Raw genomic sequence first — 15,510 nt, 5'->3', positions numbered from 1 at the left:
GAAAATAAGTTCTACTAACCCATTAATTATAGGGTAAAAGCTTTTTGAGGCTCATGAGCATTTCAATTTTTTTTTTAATTGAGCCCTTAATCTTTCAGTTTGACACATTTATCCCTCAAAAACACAGTTTGAACTAGAAAGTAAGGTATCTGAACATTAATTAGATTTCAATGAATAAAAGAGTATCGGTCAGTATATGCAAATCACTTGTTCACAAGGCAGCAGCTTTATCAAAATTGATCTCAATTTCTGATACATAATTAGATCTGCTAAACATACCACATCACTTCTTCATAAGGTAGCAGCTTTACCAAAATATGTAAATCTTCGCACACAACTTCAATCAATCTGTGAAAATAACTTCACTATGGCCACTACTTCTGAAGCTCAATAGTGTAGACATCTTATCCCCTTTCACAGCCATTTTTTAATTTACACTATGAATTATCATTTTCTCCAATACTTTAGCACTCTCTAGCAAATACTCCACAATGTGTCGCTCCTCCGGTAAACCCACAAATTCAAAATTTTCAATTGTCTGAAGATGCATGCTCAAACTCAAAGATTCTGGTTGGTGCCAATTGAAATAGTTAAATCTCTTTGAAGTAAGTTTCTCAAGAGGAAAACCATGTCCCACGATTCTTCCAAGTCCCAATAGCATCATTCCCGTCTTTATTAATTCTTATATGAGCAATCAGAGTCTTCAATTCATCTGCCAAATCAGGGAAAAAGACATTTTTTGGTGCTAAAGTTTCAAACTAGTGTAGGTAAGGAGTGAAGAAGAAAGAATCTGGCACAATGGAGCTGTAATTGAAACTGAATTACTAGACTCCCAAAATCGAATATGTTATTAAATATGATTATATGTTCATATTCTCATTAAATGTGGTTAATGAGAGTAATTCAGTTTAATCACATTTAATGAGAATATGAGCATATGATCATATTTAATCACATATTCGATTTGGGAGTAAAGTAACTGAGTTTCAATTAGAGCTCTACACTAGTTTGAAACTTTAGCACCAAGAAAATGTCATTTTCACAGATTTGGCTGATAGGAAAGTATTTTACCGAGAATTTCATTAGGGAACTTGCTGATCCTATCAACACATTCAAAACACCACTGATTTTTAGGTACTGGGAAGTCTATATCCATAATTTCTGCAAAAGAAAATCCCCCACCAATGTTAGCCGGAAAAAAGAGAATAAAAAAATACACTTCAATGCCATTAGTATCAGAACATATGGTAAGTAATGAAATCCATAAAATATTATTTAAGATAATGGCCTGAAGCCAACAAGAAGTGGGCTAAATTACTTCTTCCCAGTTGAAAAGCACACAATTTGAAATAACCAGTTAACAAAGCAATGGAAATGGAGGAATGAAATTCAAAGAGGAACAGAGGCATAAAGTGCGAAATATGTCAATTAATCTTTTGTTACAAAGTTCCAAATTTCAATTACATTTACAGCATTCCAATTCAATTCAATTAAATAACACAATAGAAGAGAAGGCAGTTCAGATGGCGAAAACTTCAAACAGATTGTAACTAATCCTAGTTGACATGGCAGCTGATTACAAAAGATTCTAGAGCTAGGAATTAGATTATATAAACTTCTAAACCGTATCTTGATCATTATGAAATACAAATTGCAACGGATAGTTCCTCTATTCTTTCTTCTATTCAAAATAACTGGATCTGTTCATTTAGTTGCTACTACCAGATCAACTCACGACGAGGACTACCCATGCCATCGGGCTCTGTTCATTAACTAATCCATTCTCTCTTCTTTCTCTCTGTAATTCTCATTTTTCTATGAGTTTATGAATGTCAACTAATCTTTTGTTACAAAGTTCCATATTTCAATTCCATTTACAGCATTCAAATTCAATTCAATTACAGATCTATTGCTCTAGCTCAATCATCACAAAATTACATAAGCAGACATCATTTATCAAGATTTAAAGATTTAATTAAGAAAAAGTTACAAATATTCCTCCAAAATTGAAGAGCTGCACTTGTCAGTCATCACTCACGTATTTACATATTCCCAAAAATGAAAGGAAAAGAACAAAATATGAGATGGATTCATGAGCCAAAGTTGATAGCTCGAGTGACGGAGTGAGTGACATTAGATCAAAGCTTTGAGAAAATGAAACTAGAATTAGGGCTAGGGTTGGAGTTTTACGTACCTTATGTGATGAAACCGACTATGCACAAGGGACTGACATTGTGTATCGTTGTTGAACCTTTAACGGAGTACTGCACAGCCGTTGCCGATTGAGGGTCAGAGAGATGAGCAGCCAGACTCCGCCGATCGGTTGTTTCGAATTTGGGACTTTTGGGGGTGGAAACCAAATGCGGAGTGAAATAATATTAGGTTAGGTGAGATCTTATAAACGTCTTAATATAGTTGGATAAGTTCCAATTTTGCCCCTATTGGAAAAGTATAGATTTACCCTTGTGTATGAAATACTAAAATTTTATCCTCTACTATTTCCAACCAAGTTGAATTTTACTCCTATCCAATCAAAATTTTGATCAGACTAATTTGACCATTATTTGATTGTCACATAGAACTCTCAAACAAGTTTATCAAATAAGTTTACTATAACTCCGTATCCCGTCAAGGCAAAGTCGATAAAAGGCGCAAACAGAAGGTGAACCGTTCAGAATAAGAAAACCCTCTAATTCCACGAAAAAAAGAGGCTGATAAGAAAAACCTCTGTATCTCCTGGACAACAATAGAGCTGTCGTGATTAAGAGAAAAATAAAAAATGAAAAGAAAAAAATTCGAAACAGATTTTTTAAAAGAGGCGGATAAGAAAAAACATGCAAAGTCAGCACCAGCAAGAGAGTAAAAAAGATATAATACATACCTTGAAGTTGAAATCGTTGAAGAAGTAACGTGATATGTAGGTTCGTCCGGATCTAGTGATAACATGAAGATGAAGGACCAAATGCGTCTGATGTCAAAACACGAGAGCATAAGGAACACACTAATAAAGGAAAATCCTTATTTCATCAACGCGAAAACGCGATCACCGCCATAGAAACTATGGTTAGATCAAGGCATGAAAAGAAAGCGGTGCCACTGAGTCAGCAAACATATGCTTCATGGCTGATGAGTTTGCTGAGTCTTGTCCTTCTGAGCAAGCTGGCCCCTCATGTGCCTCAGACAATGAGGAACAATCTACTGAGGTAACGTCCATGTGGGATGTGGGAGATAAATTATTGAGTTTGTATTTAATTATGAAATCCGACTTGTTTAATATATAATAGGAGATAAATTTCTCTAAATTTATTTAAAACGACTCAATTTTAATTTTTATAGTCCAAAATCTAGCTTAATTTTAAAAAGATTTACAATGGTACGTAAAAATTGATTTTGGACCACTAAAATGATAATATGTATATATATGAAAAAAAAAAATAAACGAGTTCTATTTAATAAATTTTTTTAACGTATGCAAGTGTGTAAAAATTACCCAAACGAACCGATTCTGTATTCGCCAATGTGCGGCCGGCGGACAATACGTTATGGCCCATGTCCATAAGAGGTATGTAAAAAAGACGGAGTGAACCAAATGTTTGGCGCTCAAAAGGAGGGGATGCGGAAAGCATTGAAAGTGTACGGCGAGGTTCTTCGGCTAGTGAGACGGCTGCCGCAGGACACAAGACCTTACTACGCCAAATACGTGCGAGAGAACTTCGTTAATTATAGAGAAGTAGATTCCGATGACGCCAATGCCCTGAATGAGCTCTTTCTCCGGGCTTATAATCATTCCCTTTGGGTCCTCAACAAGGTCTCCTTCAATTAGAATTTTCATTCCTCTTTCGTTTATGTCATGAAATTGGGCTGGCATTTGATTTTCTGCTTTGATTCTTATGAGTTCGATTTGTTTTGTGCAGTATTCGGTTGATGAATCGGCTGCTGAGAAGCTGAAAGAAGTTTGCTGCAGTTAAAGCAATTGCAGATGAGGTGTTTGTTATAATGCCCCAATTGGGGGTAGGTACCACTTTCTTTCATCTGATCTTAATTTTCTTCGTTTTGGAGTATAATTACATGTTGAGATGTTGATGAATTTCTGTTTTGTGATGTGTTTTGCGTAATTGATCATTCTAGTTGAGTAAATGTTGTATTTGATTAAGATTTAATCAAGTTTTGTCTTGGTGTTTGTTCTTGATGCTGCAATTTGGGCTTTAAACAAGCAGGAGGTTCAACTAGTTGCTATTATTTCGATTTATGTGATAGAATTCTAGCATGAATTCAAATAAGGTTTTTGTTGAAACTTGAAATCCTTTTTCTGGATGTATGGGCTAATCTGCATTAAATTGAAGATTTATTTCAAGGTGTTATATATTTTCCTATCTTATTAGTTATTTTCTCATTAATGTATATGTGAAATCCTCGTGTTCACCTGCAAAACATTAGTGTTAGAAGGAAACAAATCTGCTGTAGCGAATCTTCTGTCTCCTTCTCCGTCCGTCTCTTAAAAAAAATGTCATTTTTTTTGGATTAAACCTTAGTTGGAGCAATTTTTATAAAAAATTACCCCATAAACCTGGTTGGAAATTTTTTACTGGAAAGGACTGTTTCCCAACCAGGTTAAATATATTAATTTTTTTTTTTTTATGTTTTTTAACCCATTACGGCGCAGGTGGTGCCGTAATGGGTTAGTGGCAGGAATCCCTTGGCATTCCTGCGAAACAAACAATTATAAAAAAAATTAATTTATTATTTTATAAAAATAAAAATAAAATTTATAAACTAAATATAAAAATAAATTAATTTATTATTTTATAAAAAGAAAATTATATATTGTTTCTACCCTTTCCGTTCCTCCTTCTTTTCTGTTACCTTCTCTTCTTGAGGATAGGATTGGGGTCAGTCTTCCTAGACTGATCTCGGGTTAGGTTTTTGTTTGTTTGTTTTTTTTCTTCCCTTCTTACCAAAAAAAAAAAAGAAAATTATATATAAATTATATTGATATCGTTGTATTTGTATAATTTTCAATCAACATCAATTTTAACAGTGCATTATCGAAAATTTGAAACAATTTGTTTAATTGTTATTTAGTATATTAATAAGACAGTAAAATATTTTAGACAGTTCAAAAAAAAATTGTGATTAATTTATATGTAACAGGTTTAGTTTTTTGAAACTGTCTAAAATATTTTACTGTATTATTAATATGTAATAAGATACAAAAATACCCCTAACGTTTAAAACCAGGTGCAGTTTTACCCCTAACGTCTAAAATTGTGCAATTTTACCCTAACATTGGCAGTCAAGAGCAATTTACTCCTAACGTTGACAAGTTGGGCCATTTAATAAATAATTTATAAAATTATCTTCTCGGCCATGAATCTTGTCATCTATACTTCACATTTGCGTCATTTTATCACTCATTAGTAGCAGATCACAAACATATCATTAAACGTGAAAAAAATTAAAAAAATATACTATATTTTGTACAAGTTCGACAAAAAAATTGCTCCTATATGTAAATATTGGGAGTATTTTTGCATCTTATTCCTACTAATATATTTACAAAAAAATATATGAAATTGCTTCAATTTATTGACAAACTCGTTTAGAATGTCCGATGTGACTAAATAACAGTCAACCAAATATTTTCAAATTTTTTGTAGCGTATGGTTAAAATTGATCTTGTTTGGAAACGTTAGTGTTAAATTTGCACAATTTCATACGTTAGGGCTAAATCTGCACTTCGCTTGAAACGTTAAGATTAACTAGTTAGTGTATTACTTACAAAAAATATATTTAATGTAGTAATAACACAGTAAAATATTTTAGACAATTTAAAAAAAATTGTGATTAATTTATACGTAGCAGGTTTTTTTTCGAAACTGTCTAAAATATTTTACTGTGTTATTAATATAGTTACAAAAAATTATATGAAACTGTTTCAATTTATTAACAAACTAATTTAGAAGGTTCAATGTAGCTAAATAACAGTTAAACGAGTCTTTTCAAATTTTCGGTAATACGTGATTAAAATTGATCTTGATTGAAAATTATATAAATACAACAATATCTGTATATATTATATATAATTTATTTTTATAAAATAATAAATTAATTCATTTTATAAATTTTATTTTTATATTTATTTATTTTTATATGTAATTATTAGGGGGCAGTGGCGTGAAGCCACTGCCCCCATTTGTTTGGCAGGAATCCCAAATGGGATTCATGCCACTAACTCATTACGGCGCCACCTGCGTCGTAATGAGTTAAAAAACATATAAAAAAATAAAGTGTTTAACCCTGGTTGGGAAACAGCCCCTTTCAAGGAAAAATTTCCCAATCAGGTCTTATGAGGTAATTTTTTATAAAAATTACCCCAAACTAAGGTTTAATCCCATTTTTTTTCTTGTGTGGTCCTTATTTTGATTAAGTGAAGACCACTTTGTGAGAAGGACATGGAAGGAGATATAGAGTTCGGGATAACAGATTTTCTTTCGTGTTAGAATATAGCTAGGTATGCACTGTCATTGTTGCATCTTACGCATCTTGGTAATTTGTTCTCGTCATGATTTTATTACTTTGAGTCCACCTTTAGATATTGAAATGGTCTCACTAGACGTGCCAAAAATGTTAGTGATAGACTAGCAATTTTTGGTGATAGTGAAAGGAGAATGATAAAAAAATTAGTATTGTGAAGTGTTTGGATCCAACTGGGCGTGTCAAAAATTGTTAGTGATATTTTTGAAATATCGTATTCAACCTTGACGTGTGTGGATTTGATGCGAGTGTGCTGGGAAAGCAAAATTTCCAAATGATTTTTAATATTTTGGTTAATGTTTGGCCCTAAGATTTGACTTCTAAAAATCGAAATGATTGACGAGAGATTCAATTGATTGAATTGAAAATCCTTCTTTGGTTTCTAGCTCCACTAAAAAAACATAGCTAGCTATCACAATTTTGACACTAAAAAATAAAAAATCAACCAAAATATCTTTTTATTGCCTTTTAATAATATTTTTTATACAAATGGTGAATTGAAAAGGAAAACAATAATTACAACCGAACTAATACATTAACTTCATAGAGAAATTACGTTCAAATAAAGAAATTTAGAGCAATTGAAATTGGTAAATAATAGATGTTGCTATTTACTGCTTCCAAATTTAGACAATTTTGCTCTTTTTAAAAAAAAAATCAAAATTGATTTTTTTGAGAGAATCTGCATGCTTTATGGGAGATTCATCCCACCTGACCATATGACGGGAGATTCATCTGCCTAGGCATTAAGAAAAAATGAAAAATCGTCAATTTTTTTGTGATAAAAAATGTAAAATCGTCACAAAAAATATATATACATTATTTTCATGATTTCTTTGATAAAAAAATGTAAATTTTAATGTTTCCGACTCGTAATTATCCATTTTCGGGGTTCTCGGATTGTCACGAATCAATTATTGTTGTTCGAGTTTGTGATTTTGGAGATAGAATTTTCAGTTTTTTATCAAAATTATGAGAATGACAAAAAAGTCTAAATGGATGCAGTGATAAGTTATCTTTATGTTGATCTGGTTAAAATTTCCATGTTCAAGAATCTAAGAGCATTGGAAAACAGGGAATCAAAAGCGAAGAATGACTGAATCAAAGACTAATAGCAACAATAGTGTGACACCGCGAATACCTTGGACTATAGAGAATATTAAATATGCTTTTGGTAGATATTGCATTAGTCACTGGAGAAAGGACATTAGGATATGAATCACACCTCGATCCTGTGACACAATACCGAGATGGAATCCCAGAATGCTGTGATCCCCTGAAAATAAACGAGAAAAGATTCATTTAAGTAAAAATCCAATTTATGAATGCATTTCTACTAAATTTATTGATATTAGATGGAGGGAAAATGAAGATTCTATTCATGATAATATGTATATATATATATATATATAGTAATAGAAACCAAACTCTACATTGTATAATTACAAATATACCACTGCATATTATATAATCCTATTGCTCTTGAATGATGTCCTGCCATTTGGTTATTATCCTACCTCTGAGTTAAAAATATGACATAAATGATGGAATACAAGTTAGATATCATATCAGCATTAATCTACTATATATAATGGTTAAGGCAACCCAAGACAAACTGACAATGCTCATAGACATTCTAACATCCATCTCAATTTTTCATTTTTTAGCAAAGGATACATAGTTAAACTGTGACACTTATGTACACATGCCAGAACTCAATAATGGCCTTATAGAAGGAAATAAGATTAAGCCTCAGTTAGAATACCAAATTACCAGTTAGCATACCAAATTACATACCTGAAGGGAAAACTGCAGTTTCTTATCCCAGTATAAAGTAAAGATTGGAAGAGTTTGATTTCCAATAGTTGGTACACATGCTCCTGGGTGAAGAATGGAAGGAACACTATAGAGCACAAATATATACTTCTCTAGAAGCCTATCTTTTGAAGGCAAAACACCCATGAACAAAGGATTCTCCCTCCATAGTCCATGAGCATAAGCTGATGTATCCACCTGAAGTTGCCACTGTGGGTTCGTAAGGAAAGCACAAAATAGATACAAGAGCAAGTGAGAATCAGTAAGAAAGTGGCAACTAACATCGCCACTTCTCATTTACTCATATTTCTTCAAGCAAGTCCCTTCAGCAAAGCTCTATAAGAGAAGGAAACCCTAAATATAATTAAATAACAGCTAAGCATCAGGTAACAATATGTTTCCGAAGATAAAAATGGCCTTAAAGAATAATAAGCAATCAAATGAAGTTTAAAACTATGGAGTACCCCAAATCCTCTGCACCATATAACCATTTGGAATGTTGCTATGTGATGGCATTAAGGCATTCATGAATCAGAGGGATCATTGGATTTTGCTGGGAGATTTGATGCAAATTGGCAACAGGAAACTTAGCTACAAGCAATAAGGTTAAAACCATATTGAAAACCTAAAAAATAATGGTAAATCAATCTAGAATAAGGGAAAAGTGTACCACGTAATGAGAACTGAGGCTCATGTGGCTATGGGGCAGAACTGAGGCTCGAGACAGAACAAAGTAATGAGAACTTACTACAACATTATATCATTTCGGAGTTCGAGTTGGATAAAAAAATCAAAATATTTCTCCGAATTAATAAGCATTAATCTCCAGTTCTATTATTAAATCATAGAAAAAAGGATTTAAAAAAACGAACTGATACACAATTGGTGCAGAATAAGGAACAAAAATATTTGTGTTTAACAATAATGTCTGAAATTGACCCAGCTTGTCAACGTTAGAGGTAAAATTGCACTATTTTAGACATTAGGGGTAAAATTACTCCTGACTGTAAATGTTAGAGGTATTTTTATACATTATCCCTAAAAAATATTACTAAAATTGCTAATTAAGAATAACTCCTAACATTATTATAAATAGTAAATCAACAATTGGATCAAATATTAATGAAATTTTTCTCCCTATAGGAAAGTTGACTCAATCTTTCTCAGCAGTGAGTATTAAAAAAAAATCAATTGTTAAAAGCGATTAATTTAAACAAAATTCATTTATTTAATTTCATTTTCCTTTTCGTTTGCCTAGCATAAAGAGGACAACATAAATTCGTTTATATTCCTTTTGACTAGCATAAAAGGAGGAAACATAAAAATTCAAATTATTCTTACCATAAAATCATTTTTTTTACCATATTTGCTTTACTAATTATAAAATCAAATTTTCTTATCATATTACTGTTTCTTACCATAAATTCAAAGTTTTCTTACCATATTTGCTTTTCTTATCATAAAATCAATTTTTTTCTTAAATTAAAGAAAAAAGAAAAAAAAACAAATTTTCTTACCTCTTTATTACCTATAAATATACATTTTTCCTAAACTAACACACATCTTCTTTCTTTATTCTATTCTCTAAAACAATTGCATCCATCTTCATTCTATTATATTTTGTGAGATAAAGCTTCTGTTCTTAAACTATTCTATTTTGTGAGAAAAAAATCTTAGTAATATAGAGGGTGTTAAAAATTCTACACATGATTTTCTATCAGTCATTTTCTTATCATTTGCTTCAGCTTTCTCGTTGTTTGGACTCATGATCTGGTATAGACAATAACACTTATTTCTATGCCTTATTTCTATTTTTATTTTGCTTTTTTTTCTTGTTTTTTTTAAATCACTTATTTTCAATTTGTCATGATTTTTTTGAAGTTATTTTCGCCAAAATAGGATCATCGGGACTCTGTTCTTCAATAATAAAACCGTCAGATTCTATTCTTCATTAAGATTGATTGGTTCAGTTGGTATAAGGAATTGCTTTGCATTCTAAAATTGACTTTAGCTTGGAAGTTAGAACCCCATCTCCCCATTAATTTTCTCCCATAAATTCTTATAAATTTTCATGTTTTGCGGTGGAAGTGCGAACCCCATCTCTCCATTTATTTTCTCTCAATTTCTTTCCCATTTATTTTCTCCTATAAATTCTTATAATTTGTTTTCCTTGATTTTTTCCACATTTATTTTCTCCCATAAATTGTTCCTATTTTTTTCCGTAATTTCTTTAAATCAAAATTATAAATTTAATTATATATTCAATAAAAAGAATAATCCTTTATTTTTTTCCAATCATTGTTATATCCAATTTCTTTTTTTTTTCTTAAATTTAAATATGGTTTGGAGATGAATACTAATATGAAGAAGAAGGAGTAATTACAAAGTGAGAGAAAAATACAATTTACAAGATAAGTCATTTATTATGATTATTAATTACATTAAATGATCACATTAAAGGATTATTGGATATAATAATGATTGGAAAAAAAAGGATTATTCTTCTTATTGAATATATAATTAAATTTATAATTTTGATTTAAAGAAAATACGGAAAAAATAGGAATAATTTTGGGAGAAAATAAATATGAAAAAAATCAAGGAAAACAAATTATAAGAATTTATGCGAGAAAATAAATAAGAAAGAAATTATGAGAGAAAATAAATAGAGAGATGGTGTTCGAACTTCCAACTGCAAAACATGAAAATTATAAGAATTTATGGGAGAAAATAAAGGGGGAGATGGGGGGGTCTAACTTCCAAGCTAAAGCCAATTTTAGAATACAAAGCAAATTCTTATACCAACTGAATCAATCAATCTTAATGACGAACATAATCTGACGGCTTTATTATTGAAGAACAGAGCCGCCCGACTCTGTTCCTCAAAAACAGAGTCCCGACGATCGTATTTTGGCGAAAATAACTTCAAAAAATCATAACAAATTGAAAATAAGTGATTTAAAAAAAACAAGAAAAAAAGCAAAATAAAAATAGAAATAAGTATTATTGTCTATACCATACCATGAGTCCAAGCAACGAGAAAGTTGAAGCAAATGATAAAAAAATGACAGATAGAAAATCATGCGTAGAATTTCTAACACCCTCCATATTACTAAGATTTTTTCTCACTAAATAGAATAGTTTAAGAACAGAAGTTTTTTCTCATAAAATAGAATAGAATGAAGATGGATGTGATTGTCTTAGAGAATAGAATAGAATAGAAGATAAGAGAAGAGAATAGAATAGAGTAGAAGAAGAGGTATGTTAGTTTATGAAAAATTTATATTTATAGGTAAAAAAGAGGTAAGAAAATATGATTTTTTTTTCTTTAATTTAAGAAAATTTTGATTTTATGGTAAGAGAAAGTAAATATGGTAAGAAAAATTTGAATTTATGTTAAGAAAAACTAATATGCACTACAAAAAAAATGACCTATTACGACACTTTTTTAACGACGCAATTTGACATGTGTCTGCATATTTTTCAATTTAGCGACACTTATGTATTTATGTCAGCTTTTACTATGCTGATGGCATTTTGAAAAAATTAACTACGCTTTTATAAAAAACTTTGGCATTTTTTTAAAGTTAAAAACGGTTTAGAATTTACGTCGTAAAAAATATTCCGATATTTTTTCATTTGAATATTTTTTATTTTTTTATCACTCTATCTAATAATTTAACAATGCTTTTTCATTTGTGTTGTAATTTATAATCACTTAGCTCCGATGTTTTTAATTTTTGGGATTTAAGATAAATTTAACTTATAATGGATTAGTAAAATAAAATAAAAAATACAGCATTGAGCGGGAATTAAATGAAAGTTTCCCCCTTTCTTATTTTGATCTAACAGATTTAGGCTTCACGAACCCATAAACCCTCCTGCCTCCACAGACCCACTCTCTCATGTCTCCCTCTCTCACTATTCAACCCAGGTACGAAATTTTTCATACAAAAAAGAAAAACCAAGTTATCAGCCAAACTGCCACCGTTTCCGCTCAACTCCATCCCATGGCTTCGATTACCGGCTCCGCCACTACCTGTTTCCCGTTCAATCCTTTGGTGACTCCGGCCACCACTAAACCAGTTTCTTTCTCCTCTTTCGAGTCCAACCTCTTCGGACTCCGATTGCATACCTTAATTCTCTCCAAACCTCACTCTTTAGTTTCTCTCTCCCATGCCTTCTCAAGTTCCCTAGTCACTGCTCGTTACGGTGGGCCCGTCCTTCCGATTCAGACGATTCGCGCGGTCTAGGAAGAGCGATTCTGAAGACGACCAGGCTCTTGATCTATCCATTAGGTGATTATCTATAGAGTTGCTTATTTGTGTGAAATTGGGATTTTCTGAATTGTTTTGTATTGTAGGTTCTCTACTGTGAGGCTCATTGACCAGCAGCAAAATATGGTTAGTAAGTGGTGGTTCTGGGTATCCTGTCTTGGATATTTATTTTTTTTTGATATTTTATCTTATAAATTAAAAAGAAATAAAAATTGGAGTAGTTCTTGTGTTTAGTAGTGGTTGCCTTCGTTGTGTGTTTGATTAATTTGGTAATTTGATTAGATGGATTTCTGTAGGTTGGAGTAGTACCCAAAGGCCAGGCAATCAAAATGGCTGAAGATTCTGAACTTGATTTGGTATTTATTCTCACTTAACCTCTGATATATTAACGAATGAGTTTTCAAACTTAATGCGTTTGTATAGTTATTGTTGCTTTGTTTTGTATCTTTCGGGTTGCCATATAGCTAACCATTTCTCCCAACTCATTTTGTTTTTTCTGCTTTTACTTTAGCCTTGAGGGATAGCAACTTCATGACTCTGTATATGTTCTTCTCAGGGTGAAACTTGGAAGTATGAGCTGGATATAATGACTAAAACCAGCAAAATTCAACCCTTTTTATGTGTATTACATACTTGTATAGGCTTAGATTACTCTTGGTTTAGTGCTAATTTTAACTTGGATTTTCACTATTGTAAGCCAGGATAGCATATATCCCTTGAGAGTTAGGTTTTTATTTTCAAAATTGAAGAATTGATTTTAGAACTTAATTGCAGAATGTAATGAGAGGCTAATCTTGGGTGTAGATCAAATTCTTCAGTTAATTTCAACCATACTAGGAATTTGAAACTTGGAATCAACTTCTTTGGCAACTTTAGTTATGCTTTTAAGTATTTAAAAATATGTAGTGACTATTTCAAAAAGCAAACATCAACATCGGCTTAGATATAAATCTATGTATCCTATTTATTTGGAATTGATATGATTTGTACTTGATTTTCTTACGAAACTACTAACTTGATTCTCTACATTATATAACATAAAATTGACATTACATGGTGAATACAAAGACTTATTTGAAAATTTTGAATCTTTTCTTAAAGTTCATTCGTTGTTTACATAAATGCTTTGTTTTAGCTTATGAGTTGTTAGTGTAATTGATCAATGTTTATTTTCCACCAACAGGTTTGCCAATCAATCTCAGTACTTTAGGATCTCACTTCTTTCTGTTTTAAAAGAAAGCCAGAGGAGTTGATTGACCGTATGAGTTTCAGAGTTGCCGATGTTGTATTGCTACCTGATCGCCTAAGTCCACCCCTCGTAATGCCCTTTTCTTTTTCTTCTTAAGATCGGAAAGGAAGCTAGCAATGAAGGGTCTATATCTCGAAATAAGTTCTCATGGGCAGGGTGCAGTGGATATGGTCGATCTAATCCAAGGAGCCCAGAATGCTGTTTCCTTTGCCTCAAAACGCAGAAGTGGGATGACTCAAACACAGGGCACTTCCACTAAGCACTGGAAACCGCCACCAGCAGATTACTATAAGTTAAATTGTGATGCTCTGCTCACCCACCAACCGGAGGATGCAGTGCTGCGGGCTTCATTTTCGGGACAATCTGGGTAAAGTTCTCAAGAGCGGTGGCTGCCCACTTGGTTTCTTCTGGTCTCCTCTACAAGCTGAAGTACTATCTATCCTGAATGGCCTAATTTTCTGGAGTGAATGCGGGTTCCGACAGTTAATTGTTGAAACTGACTGTAAGTTGAGGACATCAGCCGTGCTTCTGACCTCAGCTACACTGATGTGATCGCCCAAGCAATACGGAAGGAAACCGCAAAATTTGAAACAGTAATCTTCGAATATGAAAGCAGACTGCAGAACATGGCTGCACATGAATTGGCCCAGGGGAGCTTGGCCCTCTCATTTCCGTAAATTTTATTTGAATCTGTACCCATTTCTATTCAAGCATGTACTACACTTGGAGTTTGTTTTTTGTAATGAAATTTGCTTTTGTTATAAAAAAACATATTTAATGGATTTTTATTAGCCAAATGTAGACATATTTTTAATTAAATATCTTTATTTTGAAGATGCTTTTAAATGAAAGTGTCGTGGTATTTAACAACATAACAAAAATGATGTGTCGGTCACTTTGCGGCGCTTTTTCAGAACGTAGTGGAAATTTCTGAAATGGAAAATAAATAATATATAAAAAATCACGACACTAAAAATGCAAGTGTTGGAAGCATGACGGCGCTTATATATGGTATGTCGTCGGATTGAATTTATCCACACAAGCTTTTATGCGTCGTTAAAATTAACGACACGCGATTTAGTGACGCTTATGACGACGCTTTAAAAAGCGTGTGTAAGCATCTAGAGACACCGAAAAGCATCGTTAAACTTTAAATTTTTGCGTCGTAATAGACCTTTTTTTGCAGTGATGATAAGAAAATTTGATTTTATAATCAATAAAGCAAACATGGTAAAAACATGATTTTATGGTAAGAATAATTTGAATTTTTTTATGTTTCCTCTTTTTATGCTAGTCAAAAGGAATATAAATGATGCTAGTCAAACGAAAAGAAAAAAGAAATAAAATAAAGGGTAAATTTCAAATAAAAGCTATGTAGTTTCACTAATTTTTAGATAAATCACTGTGATTTATTTTTTTTCAAAATAAGGACCGATATTTTCAACTTTAGCAAAATACTGACTTTTTCGATTGATACTATTAAATTCACAATTGACGATTTTAAAAATGACATATTTTAAAAACTACTAATATTCTAAGCAACTTTAATTCTTTATCTTTTTTATTTTGAGATGATAAACGTGAGGCTAAGAATAAGCTGAGTTGGTAAGTTTAAAGTGTAAAATATTAAAAACG

The 15,510-nt window shown here is 31.9% G+C and overlaps 1 protein-coding gene and 2 long non-coding RNA genes across 3 annotated transcripts; 2 read left to right on the top strand and 1 right to left on the bottom strand.

Moving 5' to 3' along the window:
• Positions 1-207: 207 nt before the first annotated feature.
• On the bottom strand, positions 208-2,361 carry LOC136225537 (uncharacterized). Its single transcript, XR_010687148.1, has 2 exons — positions 2,195-2,361; positions 208-1,161 (listed from the first exon to the last, which is right to left on the bottom strand). It is a non-coding gene; the product is annotated as an uncharacterized lncRNA (long non-coding RNA).
• Positions 2,362-3,521: 1,160 nt separating this feature from the next.
• On the top strand, positions 3,522-4,187 carry LOC136226985 (LYR motif-containing protein At3g19508). Its single transcript, XM_066015702.1, has 2 exons — positions 3,522-3,808; positions 3,915-4,187. The coding sequence occupies exons 1-2, from the start codon at positions 3,590-3,592 to the stop codon at positions 3,966-3,968; spliced, it is 273 nt and encodes a 90-aa protein (XP_065871774.1). The 5' UTR covers positions 3,522-3,589; the 3' UTR covers positions 3,969-4,187.
• Positions 4,188-12,217: 8,030 nt separating this feature from the next.
• LOC136226789 (uncharacterized) lies at positions 12,218-14,657 on the top strand. Its single transcript, XR_010687856.1, has 4 exons — positions 12,218-12,647; positions 12,713-12,752; positions 12,923-12,982; positions 13,810-14,657. It is a non-coding gene; the product is annotated as an uncharacterized lncRNA (long non-coding RNA).
• The last annotated feature ends 853 nt before the right edge of the window (positions 14,658-15,510 follow it).

The sequence above is a fragment of the Euphorbia lathyris genome, chromosome 4 (genome assembly GCF_963576675.1).
Source record: "Euphorbia lathyris chromosome 4, ddEupLath1.1, whole genome shotgun sequence".
NCBI lineage: Eukaryota > Viridiplantae > Streptophyta > Magnoliopsida > Malpighiales > Euphorbiaceae > Euphorbia > Euphorbia lathyris.
This window is presented reverse-complemented; position numbering and strand designations above follow the sequence as displayed.